General features: G+C 53.6%; 5 protein-coding genes across 5 annotated transcripts; 3 read left to right on the top strand and 2 right to left on the bottom strand.

Moving 5' to 3' along the window:
- Positions 1–2747: 2747 nt before the first annotated feature.
- On the top strand, positions 2748–3004 carry MRS44_010551 (uncharacterized protein; the record flags this gene model as incomplete). Its single annotated transcript, XM_065620157.1, has 2 exons — positions 2748–2797; positions 2851–3004. 2 exons carry the CDS (start codon positions 2748–2750, stop codon positions 3002–3004), a joined length of 204 nt encoding a protein of 67 aa, XP_065476346.1.
- Positions 3005–4123: 1119 nt separating this feature from the next.
- MRS44_010550 (uncharacterized protein) lies at positions 4124–5312 on the bottom strand (the record flags this gene model as incomplete). The annotated part of the gene is made up of 2 exons (XM_046277164.2): positions 4124–4804; positions 4857–5312. 2 exons carry the CDS (start codon positions 5310–5312, stop codon positions 4124–4126), a joined length of 1137 nt encoding a protein of 378 aa, XP_046128414.1.
- A 1126-nt stretch (positions 5313–6438) lies between these two features.
- Positions 6439–6837, top strand: MRS44_010549 (uncharacterized protein; the record flags this gene model as incomplete). Its single annotated transcript, XM_065620156.1, has 1 exon — positions 6439–6837. One exon carries the CDS (start codon positions 6439–6441, stop codon positions 6835–6837), a length of 399 nt encoding a protein of 132 aa, XP_065476345.1.
- Positions 6838–8848: 2011 nt separating this feature from the next.
- On the top strand, positions 8849–10041 carry MRS44_010548 (uncharacterized protein; the record flags this gene model as incomplete). The annotated part of the gene is made up of 5 exons (XM_046278831.1): positions 8849–8916; positions 9192–9219; positions 9373–9570; positions 9650–9784; positions 9883–10041. The coding sequence occupies 5 exons, from the start codon at positions 8849–8851 to the stop codon at positions 10039–10041; spliced, it is 588 nt and encodes a 195-aa protein (XP_046128415.1).
- Positions 10042–12977: 2936 nt separating this feature from the next.
- MRS44_010547 (uncharacterized protein) lies at positions 12978–14907 on the bottom strand (the record flags this gene model as incomplete). Its single annotated transcript, XM_065620155.1, has 4 exons — positions 12978–13006; positions 13107–13631; positions 13747–13909; positions 14014–14907. The coding sequence occupies 4 exons, from the start codon at positions 14905–14907 to the stop codon at positions 12978–12980; spliced, it is 1611 nt and encodes a 536-aa protein (XP_065476344.1).
- Between the last annotated feature and the right edge of the window lie 1021 nt (positions 14908–15928).

The raw sequence follows: 15928 nt of genomic DNA, 5'->3' as shown, positions 1-15928 counted from the left end.
GATCAGTTCAAAAAAGATACCCCTGGACTATCTGTGGAACCCTTGACTAAGCGCAACTATTCCAGGTTGTGACCACAAAGGACAGGAACTGAGGCCCCTGAGCACATAGGTAACCAACACTCTCGTGTAGAACTTCCGAGCTACCTTCATCTGTCATTACGCACTCGCAGTCATTGCCCCAGAACATGCTCTACAATGGTTCAACAAGGCAAATCGCCTTGGCCATTATCTTGGCGGCTCTCTCGTCACTTTCTGGAGCGAGTGCTAGTGCATGCAGGCCCAACTCCTCAACCACGGCGTGATTCTCACAGCGATAGCTAAGCTGACTGACTACTACAATTAAAACTGCCCTCATTATCTTTGGGTCTAGTAGGACTGCAGCGTTAACTATAGTGACTACCGGTTCGAGTGCCCCTGAGCCCACCACCAATGCCAGCATTGCAGACATCGAGACCCTCAACACCGCAACGAGCGCCTCAGATTTGAATACGGATCGATCATCCGCAGCTGCTACCAGTTCAATCACTTCATTCAACTACTGCTGCTGGCAAAATAGCCAGCGAGACGCTCGTCACGACGAGATCTGCACCTGGGCTAGTTCGAACAGCCCCTGTCTCCGACCAGTTCTACGCCAGCTACCAGAAAGAAGATGCCAGTGATTTGAGAAGACTTGAAGGATATCTTGTCGGCATTGGTTACACCGCAATGGCAAGGAATGGAGGGCAACACGCTCACCTTGACCCTGGAGTTCCCTTGGCCACCAACTCATCCTCGCCCAGAAGTCCAGCGACAGGAAAAACTGAGCCCCGTACATCCAGGACACACCTTCCACAATGAGCATAACTATCTACACCCCATGAGACGTCAAAGGCGTCAACAATAGCACTACGGCGCTGGGCTATGCTGGATCGGCCTTACTTACACTTAGCCGCGGCTGTGTAACCCATCGGCAAGTCTCGAGGCGACCCGTCTGCGGACCTTGGCAACAGCTCCCGAGAGGGATAACGGTAAGCACAGTTCATGTTTCAGAAACTCATTCTTAAAGGGCAGTCATGGGGTGCGGAAGGGGAAGCCTGGGTGTCCCTATAACTCCCTGCGTAACTGGACGGGAGCACCCGCCCTGCACACGGGTCAAGAAAGGGACGACGAATAGACAGATTGTGACCTTTTTCTCCACTAAGGATAGCTATTCTAGTAAACCAAGAATAGCAAAGGCATAAGGAAGCGACTTGCATAATTTACAATGATATAATAGAGAAGTCGTCAAAAGGAGTTGCCCGGCACTTTAGTGTCTCATTTGTTTCTCAACCCGCGTGCCTACTTACTCTCTTTGCTCGATCCAAGCATTGTCGGCCTTGAATAACCGACAGCCGGCATGTATGGCCTCTTGCGCTTATCACCGGACTGCACTTTGAGTCTCAGAAGCTCCCAACTTGACGGATATTCACCCCCGGTTCGTCCATACTCCATGTGGCTGTCTCGATCCTGCAGGCCTTTGAAACATCCAAGGCACAGAAAAAGAACTACGACGAGTTGGGGCAGCCGCACTCCCACCCTCGCTCAGCCTGGTCTCGCCGCCAGACACCAACGTAGCCATGACGCTTTGAGAGTCTGGGAAGTGCATCTTCTCGGGCGAATGGGCTATTCTTCATTCGACCTGCGCAAGCCAACACACTAGACTTGGAAGGATGAGGTGGTGACTTACACAAAATTTGCCCAAAGTGCCAGCAGGGGATCGACTTGTGTGGTTGCTCAACCTAAGAGCTGGATATCATGAATCCAGTCGTTTCAACAACCTTCCCAGACCGCTATTTCCACGATTGCAAATTAGATCGAAAGCAGTGAGATTTAAATCCTCTGCAGCATGCCAGAGCCAACACACTCGTGAGGCCTTCCAGCCTTTTCAGCCATCACCGCTACTTGATGAGGCTTCCCGGTGAGAGAAGTTCTCTCAGAGCCTCGTCAAGCTGAAGCACAGCCTGACAGCAGGCACACCAACCGGACATCTCGGGTCCAATTGTATAGAATTCTGCCCTCCGTGCATTGTTCACCGCTTCTCTCGACCTGCCAGACATTCGCGAGGCCTAAATGGGAGGGTGGCTTGCCCAGTTGGCTTATAGGGCCGCAAGACACAACCTCCAACGTGGGGGTTGGCACAAGTTACCAAGCAATCGTAGAGGGGGTTACCGTTTCTGGATTGTCAGTCGGACACCCACATCCCCAAATACTACGCTACGAATCATCGTCAACCGACTTGTTACCGCTGTTTTCTTTGGGAACAATTTGCATCTCCATTCCCTTGCGGCAGCCCTACCACACCTCGTCGCCATCTTCTAGAACGGGCTGCCGCTTCGCAATGATTGGTCTGCCTGGTATGGGAGTCCTCCGTCGTGGGATTCGTTTCGTGTAGTTGGGTCAAAGTCGCCCGGACAGTCAGGAACGAGGCTGTTCAGGCACTCACCGAACACTTTGGCTTGTGATTATGCGGCCTGCTCAGGAAGGCCTCAAAGTAGAATTGTTTTGCCCATAAAGATGTCAAGTTCCCCCAGATGATGATGCCTTGTTTCCATCTCAAGCATGGCGCTCCTTGAGCTCAAAGCCCAGACACCTGCCTCGTCCAACAGACTTCATACTTCATGACACTCTCTTCCCTAATCTTATTTACCATAAGCGGTCCTTTTCGCGCTCTCTTTATCATTTGAAAATTCAAGCCCACGATTGTCTCTCCTTCAGCTCGACGTTCTACCATGTCGTCCAACACAACTTTCACTTACACCGCGGAGGCGGGTAAGCCTCAGTGAGATAACAGCCTTCCGCACAAAGAATTCCTCCAACAACTAAGCTTTTTAGGTCCGATGTCGACGCTTCGATGCTCCTACGTTTCATCCACGATACCTCTTCGGTCCAAGATCGCCTCTTTCAGGGGGCCGCCGCTCAGGACGCCCAACCGAACGATGGTCAAATCTCCGACATCAACCCCAAGGAGCCAAGAGCAAAGCTCTAAAGACCTTGAGAAAAACCAAACGAGGCTTTTATGCCATCCCGTGGTATTCTATATATACTAGGTAGAAAGAGAGGTTCGAGTTCCTCTGCCTAATCGGGTGAGGTTTCGAGAACCACTCCACACGGAGGACATATGTAGCATAGTGTTGTACTCTACCGCAAGAGGGTGGTAGCTTGGTCAATATCCTACTATCTGTAACTTAAACCACATTCTTTTGTATCTACTTCGCTCCCATGTCTTGCCGCTTGCCCTGGCCTTGCCGACCTCATTCATCGCATCGCGCCCAGCTATTCCTACCATAGCCCTTGCTGATCAATTCAGCTTTAATCCAATGGAGCCGGTAAACATATTTCCCATAATATCATTATTTCTTGATCAACTATTCCGTGAGTTGTTCCACTCGCATCCAGCGGAAGCCATGTCAGGAGACGACACAAAGGGTTAACCCCATCAACTAATTATGATCAAACTAAGAGTTTAATATGGGAAATACTCAAAGCATAATTCTAGCATCTTATTAAAATTCTTCCTCAAACTTTGTGATAATTTCAAATGAAAAACTTGGGTCCTCTTCGCACTGGTCACTAAAGGGGGTTGATTTGGTGTCTTCTAAGAGCATGAACGCAAAACATGGCAAGTTTACGACCTAAACTCCAAATAACAAGAGACACTTGGGTTATAAGATAGTGAAATGGTCCTTTCATATTAAGAGCCGCCTTGTCACACCGCGCCACTGGTTACACGTTGCCAAGGAATCCTCATTGGAACAGCCAAAGTGATGGGCCAATTTCGTCAACTCCCGTAACCCACTCAACTGCGAGAGAGAAGACCGACACTAATTCAAAACGGGGGCAAGAAATGACCAAGAAATGGAACGAGCCTTAAAGACTGCGAGTTGCAATCCTTATGCCATAGAGAGTGTTCATCAAGCATGTGCCCAGGAGGTGAAGTCGTCGAGCATAATCAATTCGTTAGGAAAGCCATGATAGTGGACAGGAAATGCGTCTATCTTGCGCTTCGTGATGTACATTGTTACACACATATCATATAAGTACACGTGGTACCATCCCTGGTACATCTTCCCCGTCATCTTCGCCTCGAATCCCATATCCAAAACATTTATTGAGCTGGAGGTGTTGTCTTTGTAGGAGGTATCGAAGAATCCGCCACCACTTCGGACACACCAGCCTTCTCGAGAGCAGCCTCCTTCCTTTCGGCAAGGATGGCACCCAGCTTCTCCAGCATCTCGTCGCTGAGCTCGGGCTCGCCCTGGGCGGCACGCAGCTCGCGCTGTTGGGCGTGGTACTCCTGGAGGGGAGTCTGCATGGACAGAATGGAATCCTCTCGTGCCTTTTCGGCATTTGCCTCGTACTCCTTCTGCTGGACGTACCACTCCTCGTGGCGTGTTCGGAACTTGGAGAACTTGTTTCGTAGCTCGTCGATGACGGTTTCGGGCATGGGGGCGGAGAGAAGGTTGTAGTAGAAAGATCGGTTCTCAGCAGCCTCACGAGGAGTGTCGCTGGCGTGTGTCTCATACTCTGGCGCCTCCACTGCAGGCCAGGGAATAACAACGTTGATTCCAGGAACGAGTCGGTCCCATTTCTTTCCATGCTCCCATCGGTCAAGTGTCATGTTGGGTGACTTCATGTTCGGAGGAACTGCCTTGAGCTGGTTGATAACAACGTCCCTGGTGATTCCAGTCTCGGAGTTGGTGATGGGGTAAACGAGGCGGATCGAACCGATCGAGATAGGCATAGGTTGAGACCGGCTATCGTTGCCAAACATGCCAGCACTGATTGCCTGTTGACCCAATTAGTCCCAGCAACCTTGACAATGGACCGTCATTTCTTACCCGGTGGTGAGTCTCAAGGGTAACAGATCCCGACTGAAAGTTGATCGCCTTAATACGATCAATCTTGCCCTTGTCCGGTCCATCCATAATGACCACTCGATCAGACACAGCCAGGTTGAGCTGCTTCAGTCCTCCAGCCCAAGCACATCGCTTCTCCAGAACTTCGGGCCGTGGTGTGTAGAAGCCGTAGTTGGACCAATCCGTTCGTACACTCTCGGAGAACATGCCATACTGATTGAATCCCAGATCACGCTTCGGGGCAAGAGGGCCCAGCTCCCAATCCTCCTTTCGGGCCCGGCGGGCATCTTTAAGATTCTGTCGGACCTCAGAAACGGCACCTCGGAAGGCCTGCTGGTTTCGAAGCTTGTAGTTGGTCTGTTCGGTTTTGGCAGCTTTTTGCGCACGGCGGCCGGCCTGGCGCTGGGCCTGGGCGACTCGCTTGGCGAGCTTCTGCATGGCGGAGAAGTCGGGGGAACGAGCTGTGAGGGTCGATTGAGGGGATTCACAAGCTCTAGCAACCCATTGGGCGGGAATGAGCTGCGGGCGCCGAGTTGTCGCTTGGGCGTGACGATGAATTCGTTGTGGAGTGGACGATCGAGGTGGAAATTCTCAATCGTGAGAACGGAATTAGCCGCGGTAGCGCGAGTGCGGGGTATCTGTTTGCACTGTATTGGACACTGTACTTCGTATTGAGGTCGTGATACCCTCATGTCGTTGAAGTTAGAAGTTGCCCTCATTTCGGCGATATGAGACCACCCATACAGACGGGGCAACTTGACTTATTCATGACTGGTGGTTCTCGGTCCTCCAGGACTAGTTGAAGCAAGGCTCACTTCCATTGTCCTAACATGGCATGCATCAATACGCACCAAGTTTCAAGTCTGCACTCTAAACTTGACTCTTTTGCAGGACACAGGGGGGCTTCCATGGTTCAATGAAACACTATGCAGTAGATACCGTGGTTTCGAATGAAGCATCACCGCGTCGTCGTCAGAAGGGGTAAACATTGTCCTCCGGGATACGCGTAAAGAGCATCCACTTCCGAATTTCCGATATCAGATAGGTAGGTCGTCAGACAACTCCGATGGCTGCAAGTTGAGAAGGGATGAAGGATTCACATGACACAATCAGAGCCGCTGTTCTTTCGGCACAGTCCTCCGTTCCAGGGAGGACTTGGGTCACGATGTTGAGACAGGGGCCGCACGCGTGCTCAGCTATCACGCTTCAGTTGAAGCGCCAACCCAGGACAATGAGATACGTAGATCAAACCTCCGCCAGAGGAGGCTCGCGTGTGAGGCCCAGACCGTATCTTTCACCCATGGCCAGCTCACGGTACCGATAGGTCAACAAGGACCCTGACGCCTTCAAAGATGAGGCGGGGGACGAGTCCTAGACTCTTGGGTACCGTAGGACTTTTCTCCCCGTCGCGAGCTCTCTGGCTGGTCCTCCCGTAGAATCTGGTTGGCCCCAGGCCTTGGGGAGCGGGGACGGGATGGCACAGGCGACTCCGCCGTGCATTGCATGACGGACCAGGGCTGAGAAGCTTGTGCCAGCGTCACTTCGCCCAAAGCCTTTTGTCGAGATGGCGCTACGTAAGCTTCTGCAGTCTTGTCAGTGGTTGCTCGGTACGGAGGAGCTGGATATGGACAGTCAATCAGCAAAGGAGGATACCGGTCAGCAGCAGGGAGGTAAAGACATGCAAGCGAACATGCCTCTCGATTCATTCTCCAAGCATGATGAAAGGCAAGGAGGCCAGCGCAGGGTCATCAACATCAAACGCCGGCCATTTCCCCTTGGGGGCATGACGACAACAAGAGCCGTTGGCATAGCCGCCGGATCCCAGTTGGAAATCTCCCCAAGGCCAGATCCCATCCAGGGAGGTCGGGATCCCGTTTCCGATGCCATGGCCTACAGGCCAGTGGAAGCAAATGTGATGATGCAGCCCGAGGCTGATTCTCTTAGTGTCGTGCTGCCCGAATGACACAGGCTGAGCCACGGTTTCAGCCCCGGGGCTATGGATGGAGCCTCCCTCTCAAGGTGGCATCGGCGGTAGAAGGACGCAGCAAGCGGCGGCGGCGACAGGACTCTGTTTGGTGGGCCAAGGACTGGCTCGCGCACGTCAGGCCGCGTCTGACGGGAGAACGTGTGCAGACGGAGAAGAGCGTGAAGGCTCATGCGAATGGCGTGCCATGATGTTGATGTCCTCGACGCCTTTGCCGAGAGCTGCCTGTTCCAACCTGCTGTAGGTCGTGAAGGGCTCCTGCAGAGTCATCCAGAATGCACCAAGGACCTTTGTTCCCGTAATATAAGAGCGTGAAAGATGGCGACAGATTGGGCGTGGAAACAGAGGCCATCAAAGCAAAGCTGCCGTGTAATCAACAATCCCTCAATCAAACCGATCAAACAGCCAACCCCATCAACCATCACCCTTCATATCCTTTGTGGTTCATTCATTCAGCCGGATCTGCCATCTCATCTCGTCATTATCCGGTAATAATCACCGGCATTGTCCGCTCGAGAAAGACGTGCATGCCCGCCCTGCAGAGCACAGCACAGCATAGCACAGCACAGCACAACAACAGGCCGCGTCAAGGCGCCAAACAACAGCTCCATCCCACTGAAAGTTTCGCGGAGGGCTCCCGTGTCGGTCAGAAATAAACTGGGCCAGTTCCATTGTGAGTTTCCCCCTCCTGGCTGGGAAATAGAGGCTTGTGACGATACCCTCGCACTGTCGACGCACTGGGGAGCGACTCCACTAACCGGTCGCTGAATAGGGGACGGTCTTAGCGGTTGTTGCCACCCACCAGCCGACGCCAGGGCCACGCCGTTGGCTGCCTCAGGATCTACCAACCTGACCGGATCAAAGGTACCGATTGTGTGTTGACGCCCGCAAAAGAGTACCTCTTCTAGCCTTGCTTTTTCCGTCTGCCCAGCCCGGCCTGTCCAGGGGAAACACCACCCATCCATCATCAAAGAGTGCCCAGTCCAGGCCCCAGCAACTGCTGCAGCCCCAGCAACAGAGGACCAAACAACAAAGCGTTGACGCAGCTCATCTGCCGCCGCCCCATTTCGCTACTGCGAGAGAGCTCTGAGTGCAGCGGAAGCTCCATTGGTGAAGGACACCGGCCGACCACCTCCCTGGGTGCATCCATTCCATTATCAGCAGTAACAAACACCATCAGCACTGCGCTGCACTGCACCGCACGGCATCAGCATCAGCCTCCTTCGTCGCGCGGCGCTACCTAAGAGTAAACAGGATTGGATTCCAAGTCCAAGCCCAACAGGCCATTCTCGAAACAGGCGTCCTAAGCTAGTTCCTCCCGTGTTTAAAGGACCAAAACTCCCCGGACCGTCATTTCGTCACGCCCAGCTGCCATTGCACATCACCGACCGTCGATTGCACATTGCCCTCTCACTGCCAATCGCCTGAGCCACTTGGACGGCCCATCCCAGCCTGAAAACACAGTGCGAATCATAGACGCCCTCGTCCCAACAACCTTGTACCGTCCACTCGCCAACCCCAGCACGACGCCCGGCCCAGCTCAGCTACCCTGACCTCCCTCCCTCTAGACAGCAGGTACCTGGCCGCTAGAGCTTCCCACCCGTGCGCCAGAGGTACCTCTCGTCCCCGTCCCGTCCACTCTTGGCTGTCCTTAGGTGTCCTATCTGTCCTCCTTGCCTGCCTGCCTGGCGCTGCCTTAACATTTCCCTTCCCTCTCTGCTCTTTTTCTTCCCTCGCTCTCGCTCTCCCACCCGCCGCTACCTTACCTACCAACCAAAAAAAAACCCAGGCCAAAACCCAAACCCCCTTCTGACGTCCTCTTTCCGCGTCCAACTCTCCTCCTTCTCCATCCCCATCGACCCGCAGCCGCCGCTCTCCGCGAAACTCACCTTCTACAACATCGCCCGAAGCTCAAGCTCGCATCCACGCCAGCACCACCGTTTTCTTCTCATATTTTATTAAACTTCATCACAACCTAACAGCAAACGTCATGGCTGAGATTCGCCGAAAGCTCGTCATCGTCGGCGATGGTGCCTGCGGTAAAACCTGTTTGTTGATGTGAGTTTGCCAACCTCCTTCCGTTGCCCTATCATCCATCCATCGTGCTGTCGATGGTCGCCGATGCTGCAGCCAGGCCAAGCGCCCACGGCAGGAGATCCCAGCTGCTGCTGGCTATCTTGTGCCTGAATGCTTGGGGATGGCCTCATGCTGTTGGCGCCATCAGCATCGTGATGACCATCGGTGGTCTCCGTGTCCCCTGTCGCCATATCCATCAACATCACCATCACCATCGCCTTCACAGACCACCAGACTGATGCTAACCCCTTTTGCAGTGTCTTCTCCAAGGGCACTTTCCCCGAGGTAAGCATTGGCTCAACGGCAACGATGCCTTCACCATGCTCCGTCCTATCGCTCGGCTCCACAACGACGACCCATTCGCGGCCGAGCCTCGTTTCGATCATCAATACAAGTCATCAACATCATCAATGCTCATGCTAACGATGCATCCTTCAGGTCTACGTCCCCACCGTCTTCGAGAACTACGTGGCCGATGTTGAGGTCGACGGAAAGCACGTCGAGCTCGCCCTATGGGATACTGCTGGCCAGGAGGATTACGACCGTCTTCGACCCCTGTCCTACCCCGACTCTCATGTTATCCTGATCTGCTTCGCCGTCGACTCCCCCGATTCCCTCGACAACGTTCAGGAGAAGGTTGGTTGATGCTCAGCCTCGCCCAGAGCTGATAGCCCGCTCGATCGGCACAGCCTTGCTGACACGTGCTCTTTAACAGTGGATCTCCGAGGTTCTGCACTTCTGCCAGGGTCTCCCCATCATCCTCGTCGGCTGCAAGAAGGATCTCCGATACGATCAGAAGACGATCGAGGAGCTTCGCAAGACCAGCCAGAAGCCCGTTTCTCCCGAAGAGGTACGACCCCAACCCAAGGAATGCCGCTGTCCGGCTTCACCCGACCAAGACAGGCATTCCTCCTTGCATCACCAAGTACCATGCTAACAACTTGATAGGGTGAGGAGATCCGTAAGAAGATCTCTGCTTACAAGTACCTCGAGTGCTCGGCCAAGACCAACGAGGGTGTCCGTGAGGTGTTTGAGCACGCCACCCGGGCTGCCCTGCTGTCCCGCAGCAAGGGCGGCAAGAGCCACAAGAAGTGTCTTGTTCTGTAGAGGACGGCGCGAAGCCCCTCTGAGCGGAGCGCAGGCACACGTGCTGCGGCTCGACCCTGCGTTGTAATCCATCGTCGTTCCAGTTCACCCTCAACTTGGCCCCGGCAGTTCGGATGATACGGGTTCGCGACAGCCAAGAAGGCGACGGCTGTCGACATGCATCGGTTTTCTCGGAATCTGGAGTTTGATATCGTCTCGCTCTTGTCTGGTCCATCGGCCTACGCGCCGACCTTTCTCGCTGGATTGATGGTTTTCTTGTCGGCGGAGCCCATGATTTCTTGGACCTCCTGAAGTTGCAGCAGCTGCGGGAGGTTGCTATACCGACAGATACCTCGTCTTTTTTCTTATCACCATGGCAGGCGAGCGGGACCTTTGTTTTATGTATCTGCGTATTGCGTATGGGGGAGGTGGGCCAGATGTCTTTTTCTTGCTGGGGCTGCCGAGGAGAAGGATGAGGAGTGACTCCCGCCCCCGACTCTGGGGTCCTTGACCTGTCGGCGGAAGCTGATGGGTGATGGATGGTCAAGATGGTTGGGGAGGCCATGGGAGGCTCCGTGGGCCGGTGACGGCGAGAGCGTTTGTGTGTATGGAATTGGGGTCCGGCTGGGGGAACCTTGTCGGGCCAGGTCATAAATTTTTCATTTTTTCTCTTGAAGCCTCGAGACCGTTATTTAGATCATGGAGATGGGACATCTATTGCGTAGGGCCTGCCTGTTTAATCATTGTTTTTGTCGCAACTTGTTTCATGTGACGTACCTCATTGAGTCTGTCTGTTTTATTTGATGGCCGTGTCGTCTTTGGCCCCGTATTGCTTGACTGCTGTTCTTCCTATGACTTGAGCTTTACATGATGCTAAGGAGTCGTCCACTGCTTTTGTTTCTTTCTGTTACTCTTCATATCACCTCTTGTGCTTTATCTCGTGCGTTTGACTGGCTCTACTCATATGCTCTTGGCCATGTCCCACTGCAGATAGATAGCTCGATCTACAGACAAGGCTTATCTCTTGGACTATCCACGTGCCAGCGGCCGGTCATGTGGTCCATCCCACTCACACCTCCCCCGTGCTCCCCTCTGATGACGCCGTGCCTGTTTCGGCACTGGTGATACAGGTGATGTAATCCCATCAATCACCACGCAGAGGTTGGTCACCCACAGGTGCGGGCGTTAGTCAGGAGCTGCCTAGCTCCAGGTCCGGCAGTGAGTCAAGCGCGGGAACCGAGGGGCATTCATTCACGGAAGTGGAAGTGTGTTTGATTCATTCTTGATCAACCTTGAAATCTCTCATCTAAGGACTGAGTCGAGTCTGAAAACGAAGGGAGCGTTTCATAATGAAGATTTCCCGCCCAGAATAAGTTTAAAAAGGAGTGGTGCTGTAAAGTAAAGAAAAGCGACCCCCTCCGTTCACATTCATTGCCTCCCCATGTATTTGGATATTTATTTCTAGGGGTTTTGTATAGACCCCGTGTTTGAATCAACTCCTGCTCCCATCATGGTTCTCGTCAAAAAAGGGTTGTAATTTGTGTTGCGTGCTTAGACGGGGCAGTGCTAGAGAGAGTGTCAGCATGAGTGTGAGATGGGAAGAGAGGGGAGAGGAGAGACGTACAGCGCCGCAGCTGGAGCAGGTCTTGCCGGAGCCCTCGATGGCAGCGCTGCAAGAGGGGCAAGAGCTGTGGCTGTAGTTGACGGGCTGCATCTTGTCTGAGATGGATGAGAAAGTGTACAAAGTTACTTTGAGGGAGGCAGATAAAGAAGGAGTTGAGAGTGTACTGAGAAGAAGTCTAGAGAAGAGGAGTCACAGAGGAGGAGGAGGAGGTGGTAATATATGTACAAGTTCACACTCTGGATCATCATACAAAAAAGGCACACGAGATTTACGTTACGTGAGCGGGGTCACAAAAAGTCCCGTCCTCCTCCTCCTCTAGCGGGCTCTCGTTTTGTTTTACCCCCGCGTGCGATTCGTTGTCGCCGTCGGGTGACCCCCCTCCTTCGATATGGGGTGTGTGATGAGCGGGCTCAGCTCACTTTCCGACAAGGCAGCTTGGTTATTCGTCCTAGATTGTGGGCCTGGTATGCAAGGCTTTCAAACTTCTCGGATAGCCTCAACAAGAAGGGGAGGAGAAACCAGTGCCCGCGGAACTGTCACAGAGCCTCTGATGGATGTACTTGGAGCGGGGTGGGGGGTTCCCAAGTATATCGTGTGAGCAACATGTCATGATGGTCTGGGCGGTGAAACTTGATCTTGAAGCGAGAGACGAGCATCCCGTTATTGAAGAAATAAGATGCAAAAAAGTCATTAAAAAAGGATTCATGAGGTTGTGATGAATAGTGGCAAGCGGGGGCTAGGGCAGAGACAGAAACAGATCATGTTCTAGAACTATCTGGTCCATCTTCCATGTTTAGCGCTGAATAGGTGGTCATGGAGAGATCAATGCTTCACGATCTTCCCAAAACGAGCAAACGCTTGTTGAACAAACACGCCACACGCCCTCTCTTTTTTCTTGCTGCAGTCCCTTATAGTAATAGTAATACTTGCGTATACAAACCCGTCCATGTGGATCTCTTAAAACACGCGCGGGTGTACCTGGTTCTCTCCCGTCGTCGATCAGACAAAAAAGACTTGCCCCCCGTCCATCTACTTACATACACATGTTTCCCAATACCCAATTCCGCCTTTTGTACATGACAGCAAGCCCCTCTCTCCACAGTCCAATGATGTCCCCAGTCAAGGTTCCCCTTGCGCGTCTCGAAATCGTGCTCGGGCTTAGCAGCCCCCCCTTGTTCTGTATATTAATCGTACACCTCTCTCCCCGGCGAATGGGGGAGTCTATATGCTCTGTTTTCGTTATGTTTATGCCCATACATGTGAGGCCAAGTAATGCTTCCCTGGCCTTGAAGCCAATAACCTTTCCATCCGACATTCCGAGTCGCGTCGGCCGTTATGCGCACACCGCCGGTCCGTCCTTGTCTGGCAGGCAAAAAAGTCAGTTCATCATTCAAGGAACACATGCTTAGAGGTCCGACAGGTCCCGAGGGATCTCGGATATCAGTTGAGTAGGGAGACTTACTGCTTATCATCTTCTGCACCGCCTGGAGCACGCTGATGACCATGACGACGACGCCGAATACCACGACTGCATATGCCATGTATGTCCGCCAGCTCCGCGTCGTCAGCTTGATGTAGCACATGGGTGGTAGGATATATGCCATGGCTACTGCGCTCGTTGCGCCCACCAGCTCAAACACGGCACCCAAATCACATGTCACCAAGCTCAGCACCAGCGCCGCTACCACGAGACTCGTGCTGAACAGCAGATGCCGGTTCATGTTGAAGGGCTCGTCCGGGAAAAAGTAGGTCAGCATCACCTCACGGCACACAAACGCCTCGAGGGGTAGCGTGGTGAGCATGTTGAGGCCGAAGCAGAGACGCGCCACGTTGACCATGGTGCTGTCTGCAGGGAAGTTGTTGAGAACATTGCCCAGCGTCTTATCGCCAAATGTGAGGAAGCCGCCCAGTGCAAGGACAAGGCAGAAAGCATCGACACTCCAGTAGAGTAGTGAGTAACTCGGGAAAAGTTGTCGATGGTAGGGGTCTTGAGAGACCCGTAAATGAGTAATGAGTTGTGGTGACAGACAAATGCTACATCCATCAATATGCGTCCCTGTATCCCCAGATCTAAGTTCAGGGGTAGAAACGACACGACTTACCAAATGAAATAACACCAATTGCTTGAAAGAAGCCACCGTTGAAGAGGAGAAGCGAAGGGCTGAATGACCCTCGCTCCGACGCGGGCGTCAATACACCCTGAATGAGCACAGTGACGACAATGACCAACATGCCGACGAGTGCAAACGTGCTCGCCTTTGCCAGCTATTCAGAAGCCATTAGTCCGTTCCTTATAAAAGCATCGCACGGGAGAGAAGCAGCACGTCCGACACCCTCCTGGGAAACCCTCCCCCTTTTTTTGTTCTCACCTTGGAAATATCCCGATACAACGTCAACGGGTATCCAATGCCCAGCACAAACACCGTTATAGCGACCTGCCGGTTCGCCAGCAGGCCCAGCACGGGGACGCTCGGCAGATCTGGCCAGATGGCCTTGAGCACGTGGGGGATCGTGTCTCCCACAATGACACCGTACGCCACCATGCCGCCAAAGGCGAAAACCCACTGCGCAACGCTGATGGCGATCAGCCCCGGCTGCCCGAAGCAGTGCTCGACCGTCCCCTGGAAGTGGCTCGTCCCGCTGAGCTTGCTGTTGATGACGATGAGGCAGATGGTCCAGTCGACCACCACCGTCAAGCCGACCAGTAGCAGGATGCCGCCCACCAGACCGGCCTGGCGCACTGCATATGGCTGGCCGATGATACCGGCGCCGATGATGGAGTTGGCCATGTTCATGAAAGCCGACTTGAGACCCGACTTTGGTCGGTTCATCTCATGTTCTGCAAGCTCCCCGGGGTCGCCCATCGAGTTGGCGACGGTTACGCTCGGCGCCTCAATGCCCGTCAGGAGTGGCATGCGATGCGCCCGCGCAGGGCTCGCCGCCTCCTCCATATCAAAGTATGCATCATCCTCCGAGCCCCGCGGCCCATGTCCGCCGAATGCATCGCCGTTGCTGACGGGGACAATCTCGGGTGTCAAGTCGAAGCGCACGCGGCCCGGCGTCCGGGGTGTTTGTCCTCCGTTGGCGTCCTCGGCCTTGCCGGAGCCGCCCTTGGCCAGGTCCGCGCTCCCGCTGCCGCTGCTCAAGGCATCGTCGTCGCCCACGCCAAAGTATTCGTCGTCGTCAAAGTCGTGGCCGGCTGCCAGTAGACCGCGGTCCTCGCCGTGAGGGTTCGGGGAGCCATTGTCCCTGGCGTGCGTCATTGTCGGGGAAGGGGGGCAGCAGCGAGGTATCGCGTGCGCATCTTCTCCCCGCGGAATTGAGTATGTGTTTCGTTCGTTCGCTCGTCAAGGTGTAGCTGCCGCAATAAATGTACACAAAAAAGAGACGTGACAACAGAAAAAAAGATCGACAATCAAGAAGCAAAGAGTTGGAGGTTGTAGGTTTCGCGCTTTGCCTCCCGTCTTTGCTGTCTGTCCTTCCCCCAGATAAGCAAGGGTACCGTCACTGGGCGAGGGCCGTGGGATGATGGACGCTGGGATTGGCTGCGCCCCCTGCTGTGGAAGGCCCGGAAACTTCCCTAGGGCCTCTGTGGAATCGGGCTCTCGGTGCTGGAACCGCCCGTAGCTCTAGCGTATGCAGGGGCACGGATCCAGAGGCTCGTTTTAGACAAAGAGGTTGAAGGAGGAGTTGGTCTCTATGCCACGAGGAGTGTCCCTTGCTTCTTGTGAGTTGGTTGTGAATAGCTTGATTCAGCTGAAGGATGATAGTTCTCTAAAAATGGGATACAATAGACATGTTTACTCAGCATTGCCGCAACGCAAACCGCAGCCCAATACGAAGTTGTCGGAATAGGGGTCTAATTTACACACCCGTCTCCTTTTTTCAAGGGTCCAACGGTCCAGTGGGTTGGGAGACACAAACTACCTCCGTTCCGTACTAGGGCCAGGCGACAGAAATAGTAGTATCGATTTGGTGAGGAGATCCTCATATTATGACCACTTTATTATGGCATGGCCTCTCTCAGTGTACACTGGCTGCACCTCGAACGACGCTCACCAGATGTGCGCAGCCTCGGGGCTATGTAGTCTCCGACAAAATCTCACGTACATATTGAGTCTGCCTTATTAGTTGATGACCATCAATTCACGGGCAAAAACTGATCCAAAGACGTTTGTCTATTGAGGCTGCAGGCTCTTCTCTATTAAGAATACCATTCAAGCGTGGCTTCAGCCGTCTGTTTCCTCCTCCTACCTATGTATTTCCTATCCCTGGGGCGGGTAT

This window comes from Fusarium solani (assembly GCF_023522795.1).
Source record: "Fusarium solani strain SB1 chromosome Unknown bctg00000006, whole genome shotgun sequence".
NCBI classification, from domain to species: domain Eukaryota; kingdom Fungi; phylum Ascomycota; class Sordariomycetes; order Hypocreales; family Nectriaceae; genus Fusarium; species Fusarium solani.
The sequence above is the reverse complement of the archived record's forward strand: the minus strand, read 5'-3'. Positions and strand labels throughout refer to the sequence as shown.